Raw genomic sequence first — 5905 nt, forward strand, 5'->3', positions numbered from 1 at the left:
TATATATATATATATATATATATATATATATATATATATATATATANATATCAGTAGATTGTACTGCAATTGCCTTCTAGGTTCAGTGAGTTCATAACCTTGTGGTGCTGGAGTGGCCATGAGCAACGCGTGGATACGAAATAATACAAATTCAAATATGTTTACCTGTAGGGCCAATGATTCCCTGGAACGATGCAGCTGGAGCACCTGGCGGTGGTGGTTGATCCAGCAACGCGCGTGATGGAGTTGCGCCTGCTTGTGCAGCAGCTATGAGCCTAAGCGCAGATATAAACTCGTTTTTGTCCAGCTTACCATGCGCATTCGCGTCTGCCAAAGTCCATATCTGGGCACAACACGAGCACGCGAGTTTATTAAAGTTTTCAGTCCGTAAAGTGCATATTCTGATTGACCTGATATTAAATACTGAGACTTCAACTTACCTGACTCAAAGCCTGTGTGGGTAGCCCCGAATGTTTGAATAAGCCTACGGCAACACCGCCTGTGACATGTGCAGTTCCTTGGCATGCTTGGGTCCATAGACGCTCATAATACTGTGTAGTAAAAGTAAAATACAACCAAAGTGTTTTTTTGACAAGGTTATGTAAAATACATAAACATTGGACATGTGATGACGTGAGCGCAATCTAAAAAGGCCGGCGAACGCGAAGCAACGAATCTCGATAATTTTACACAACTCAATTACATCAGAAGCATTCACCTAAGCCTGCTTGCAAATCACTTTACCTGTAGTATCGGAGGGGAGACCCCTGAATGCATTGAAGACATGATGGTTGCTTGATCCACTAGCAATGAACAATCTACCAAATCCTTCAAGATGAGTAGTACATAGGAAATATATAAATACAATAGATAAATGCAGTACTTAAAAAGCATGAATGATTGTATTTATGATACTTTTATACACATATTTATCGTGGAACAGTGAACACTTCAAACCAAATTTAGGGCCGTCCTATGTATGTAAAAGGCTAAAACCTCTCTAAAATAAAAAGCTTTGCCTGTTTTATTTCCGAAAATATATACTTCATAATCATCATCCCAAAACACGCGACCTCTTTCCGTGCATCATTCCAAACTGAATAGATCATAAATATATATACTAAATATATATTGTATAATTGAATAATAGTGGTCATTATTGTCGCATCCCTTTGGAATATAGTTCATAGCTGTCTCATCACCTGTATTTTGTGACTAGTTTTCACTGCTATAATGTCGTGGGAGGATGATGAGTTCGATGTTGATCTGAATGACAGCAAGAACTTCAACAGAGGCACAGGTTTCTCCGACGAGGAGGATGATGGCGTAAAGGATGCCTGGGATGCTGACTCTGACACAGAGAACAACCCAGCAGTAACGGAGACGAAAACAACAGTCACAACCACAAAGAAGAAGAAAGGATTGAAACAAATACTCAAAGAGAAGGAAGAGAAGAAACAGAAAGAATTGGAGGAGAAAATGGCGCAGGCTGAATTGGTATGTGTTTTGTTGTCAACCTGACGTGTTAAAATAAATACCTTGTATGTATGAATTTACACCTGTATATCATACACTACGAGTTCTTTTCTTTTTTTCGCAGTGTGTCTATCTCCAAAGGGTTTTTCGAGTGTGGCTCATCTGTAGAGTGACCTTTTTCAATTTTAGGAGGCTGATCCCGAAGATGAGAAACGACAAAGGCAAATACTCGTGGAGCAGGCGGACTTGGACTTGGCAAAGGTAATTCCCATCATGATAGTTAATTTTTAGAGTCTTTGTGGGTATTGAAAGCAGGGTGTGTTCTTACACCTTGTGTTCGCTTTTTCATCTGTAACTGTGTATTATGCCAAACGCCTACGACATAGGTTTTTAAATATAGCGCCAGTCGTGCAGTACAAGTTGTCTCGTGTTAAAGGCGTGATAATATCAGTTCAGCTGCATTGTGGATGTTTTGTGTTGCTTATGCGCCTGGAGGGACTGTTTTGGCAATCTTGTGCAAATGCTCGTGTCTGGTAGTCTCTGTTCTAAGGCATGTGATATTGATTTCTCTCCTTGGAGCCGTCGCAGTTGACTCAGATTCACGCCACTGTCAGCTTTTGTATGCTCGTATATGATAGAAATGTCGCCTTCGCTGTTCTCGTTACAATTACAGTTATCTAGGAGCTCAGAGTGTTGGAATCGAGTAGCAAAATCGGTCTTTAGGCAATTTTATCAATAGTCACAGTTGTCGTTTTTTTCTGGCTGTCTATGTCTATCCCTACCAGCTCCGAGTATCAATGGCGATGTCGGTATAGATAAATAGTTTTTTAACCCCGCTTGTGACCCTCATATATGTTTAGATCCAATACATATCGCTGCTATTTTCCCACGAGCACGAATGTCAATCGGATTATTATCCAAATGTTACCGTAGTCAGATTCGGTTTTAAGTTCATAGTCGAACTCAGGTGATGCAGGGGTGCTTTGTATATTCTCAGTTGTGATTTGCTGATCGTAAGATACCATCGCTGAAAATTTTCCCGCAGGATATGTTCGGTGGTGTGGAAGATACGCCAGTGGCTGTGAAGGAAAAGGTGGACGAAAATAGTATTGATAAGGCTAATCCCAGGAACCGGTCTCAGTTTGACAAATTTGCTAAAAATATTTCTGCGAGGCTACGACAGTACGAGGTAACAACTATTCCGTTAACAAGGTTTTGACTGTCGGGTCGTTATGCCTTAATGATTTCAGGGGACAAGCTATATTTAGAATGTAAGTTAACGCCTCTTCATTTTACAATCCACCAGGACACTCCGTTTTACCTTTCGATGGTGGAGCAGATCGCAAAAGAGTTGACAGAAAATTTGGATTATGAGGACACACGGAAAGTAGCACAGATCCTGAACGTATCAGCCAATGATAAGCAACGAATTGTAAGTGATCTATCACTGATTATATATATGTATGTATATATGTAATATATTATATTATATTATATATATATATGTATATATATATATAGCTGTTTGTACCGGTATTGGTATCGATTGCAATATTCTATCGCTGCGACTGATGTTTTAAACATGCTTGTTTAATCATTTGTATTGATCATAGGAGAAAGAGAAGAAAAAGGGTGGTAAAAAGAAAAAGGGTGCGACGATGAAAATGGAACGAGGAAACGATGACGGTTCCAGAGGCAGGTTCGAAAATGATATGGATGATTATATGTGATTAGGTTTGCATCACCGTTGTCTCTTGGCTCGTGAACGCCTACCTTCAATTCTGCGTCAAGCGATATTTGTCACGTAGTGGCTGGCCCTCTAATAATTTAAATGCTTTAATATAAAGCGATAGTGAATTATTGCGATAGTGCCCGGGCACATCTACAATTATTTATTTTAACAAGTCTAACGTTGGGAGAATTTTTGATCAATATTGTTTGGCTGGAAACTTTTCGAACGTCAAATGCAAACGGTATACTTATCAAAATGTATCAGTTCGTTCGCATAGTTGCCCGAGACGTGGAAGCGCCGCTACTAGATTTTCTACGTGGTTCTTGCACCACTGATTTGGAAAATGCCGCCTTTTATATACTGTATTTGATTAGATGTTATCACATTGGCTCTATCTGGTTGACACCCGTAGCTTGCGATGTATCGACTGGCTCTATCTGGTTGACACCCGTAGCTTGTGATGTATCGACTGGCTCTTTCAAAATAATGCGCGTTTCCGCTACTCCTATCCATCTTGTCCCCAATGCTGTCCTATAGTTACTCTTATGCGTTTTCGTTACACTGCGAGGGTATCTCTATGTGATTTCTGAGCTGCCTTTTGTAGACTGTACTTGATTTTAATGTCATCACGTTGGCTACTATCTGGGTGACACCAGTAACTTGTGGTGTATCGGCTGGTTCTTTCAAAGTACTGCGCGTTTCCGCTACTCCTATTCGATTTGTCCTCAATGCTGTCCTAAAGTTTGCACTCTTGTGCGTCTTCGTTACACTGCAAGGGGGGTTCCTACGTAATTCCTGCACCACTGATTTGAAATATGCCGCCTTTTTTAGGCTGTATTCGATTTGATGTTATCACGTTGGCTTCAATTTGGGTGACACCAATAGCTTGTGATGTATCGGCTGGTTCTTGTAAAGTAATACGGGTATCCGCTACTTCTATCCAACTTGTCCCCAAAGCTGACTTATAGTTTGCATTCTTATGCATTTTCGTTACGCTGCAAGGGGGTGAAAAAAAGGTTCAGCAACCTCGAATCGTAATATATGCCGCTGTTGAAAGTATTAGACTCACTACACGAACGCGAGAGTGTTCCTTACCCATTCGTAGTTATAATGATCACATTATGCTCCCGCGTGAGTGTTCTTAGTGCTGTTGCTATCGACATCATAAGCGCGTGACCTGTATGTACATTGGAGTTGAAGGTCAATATTTCTTGTCCTGGGGCATGTGCGAAGGGAAACGGATGCCATACCTCGCAGTTCACTTGTCATGGTGACCATTGATTATAGCGTGCACCTTATGCTCTCAAGATTTTCACTAATGTTAGAAGCGTAGTCATTCTCTGTATGTACTGGCCGACCAAATAACATAAATGCGCCTGTGCGCAGGGCGCTATATAGTGCCGTAAAACGAACTTTCACACAGTTCGCATGGATAATTATTCAGTATCTAAAACAACGTGTACCTCGAGCGCTTGTTGTTAGAACTGGTGCCAACAGCGCAGATATTGAATCGATGATGATTAGTTGTGGAGGTTCTTTCTCGGTTAGTATGGATGTCATCTCGACATCGCGCCCTTCAACAGCCCTCAACACTGCACTTAAGATGTCTACTAACTCGTGGGCGCTGGCTGATATACAACACACCACCATCCCTAGTAGCGAATCCTCATTTACACCACCTGAAACTATTCGGACCAAAATTCAGGAATTTGATACACAATTATAAAACTGTGACGTTTGGTGTGCACGTTGGAGTGATGAGGTATATCATTTAGAAAGCTAAACTCGCCCAATTGTGTATACGTTTTTTAGGCTTTAGATTGTGCTTCGTTTACTCTTAAAGAAAGTTATGTTACCCGTTGATCGGTTTTCACCACATATTTTACCAATATTAGTAAATGTCCAAATCACTACTTTGTACGTTTAAACACCGATAGCATACCTAGAGGTTGCAGGTATGTCCGCAGGCGGGCAACGGAAAAATTTGTCCCACTGTCAATGTATAAGACGTTGCCCAAGTCCCCAGCCACACATTGGGCAGCGGCGGATAGACAGATTTGTGTCTTGCCTGAATCTCACCCAATACAAGAAAACGACCATCAAAACGTACGAACTACTCAATGAACACTGAGTAGGTGTAACAACGTGAAAACTCTATTCCTCTCGATCTTATAATGCGTGGTCGCAGATTTTTTTCTTATAGCAAAGTTCCGAGAATGCGAAGCAGTTGTACCTTTGAAAATCAAGTCGCTGAAATATATAGTACCGTTCTCATCGACGATCGATAAAAAGGCATCAAATGATCGACAGTTCGAGCCATACAAAGCGAGATGGTGGCTGGGCACATTTGTCTGTTCATTGTACTATGACACTTAATAGTAACTGTCTTAATCTCGACCTCGTGCTATACTTCATCGATTGATAGAACGAGGTAAGCTGATACTGTGACTTTATAACACTATTGCACCATGCCTGTGAGAGAATCCTGTCGTACACGATTCCTATCAGGTCCTCGTTCTCGCAGTTGAAATTTCCCAGGTATATCGCTTCCTTGTATCACAAGGGTTCTTGCGCGTAAATGTCAATACATGAACGTATGCACATATTTAATTTCTTTATCAGTCAAGCCAAAAATCGAAATCCTCGTGTACTTGGATCACATCTTTAAAGGTACGCATGTATACGTATAGATATATA

The 5905-nt window shown here is 40.9% G+C and overlaps 3 protein-coding genes across 4 annotated transcripts in view; 1 reads left to right on the plus strand and 2 right to left on the minus strand.

Annotated features, from left to right (window-relative positions):
- SARC_00196 (hypothetical protein) overlaps positions 1–881 on the minus strand; it is a gene marked incomplete at its 3' end in the record, with an annotated part of 9970 nt that extends 9089 nt beyond the window's left edge. Inside the window, exons 1-3 of the mRNA XM_014306115.1 lie at positions 745–881; positions 441–551; positions 166–343 (exon numbers count right to left, since the gene is read on the minus strand). Of these exons, the coding sequence (XP_014161590.1) occupies positions 166–343; positions 441–551; positions 745–786 (331 nt within the window). The 5' untranslated portion in view covers positions 787–881. The remainder of the gene's footprint in view (positions 1–165; positions 344–440; positions 552–744) is intronic.
- Positions 882–1092: 211 nt separating this feature from the next.
- SARC_00197 (hypothetical protein) lies at positions 1093–3429 on the plus strand. Its single transcript, XM_014306116.1, has 5 exons — positions 1093–1497; positions 1666–1737; positions 2522–2665; positions 2783–2908; positions 3090–3429. The coding sequence occupies exons 1-5, from the start codon at positions 1234–1236 to the stop codon at positions 3204–3206; spliced, it is 723 nt and encodes a 240-aa protein (XP_014161591.1). The 5' UTR covers positions 1093–1233; the 3' UTR covers positions 3207–3429.
- A 451-nt stretch (positions 3430–3880) lies between these two features.
- SARC_00198 lies at positions 3881–5707 on the minus strand (the record flags this gene model as incomplete). 2 transcript variants are annotated; one of them, XM_014306117.1, is made up of 4 exons in its annotated part: positions 5681–5707; positions 5151–5276; positions 4304–4385; positions 3881–4203 (listed from the first exon to the last, which is right to left on the minus strand). In XM_014306117.1, the coding sequence occupies exons 3-4, from the start codon at positions 4372–4374 to the stop codon at positions 3993–3995; spliced, it is 282 nt and encodes a 93-aa protein (XP_014161592.1). In that variant the 5' UTR covers positions 4375–4385; positions 5151–5276; positions 5681–5707. The 2 variants fall into 2 exon arrangements, with proteins under 2 accessions (XP_014161592.1, XP_014161593.1); XM_014306118.1 differs by lacking the exon at positions 5681–5707 and adding an exon at positions 4672–4893 and having other exon boundaries at positions 3993–4203; positions 5151–5174.
- Positions 5708–5905: the final 198 nt, after the last annotated feature.

This window comes from Sphaeroforma arctica, assembly GCF_001186125.1.
Source record: "Sphaeroforma arctica JP610 unplaced genomic scaffold supercont1.5, whole genome shotgun sequence".
In the NCBI taxonomy this organism is placed as follows: domain Eukaryota; class Ichthyosporea; order Ichthyophonida; genus Sphaeroforma; species Sphaeroforma arctica.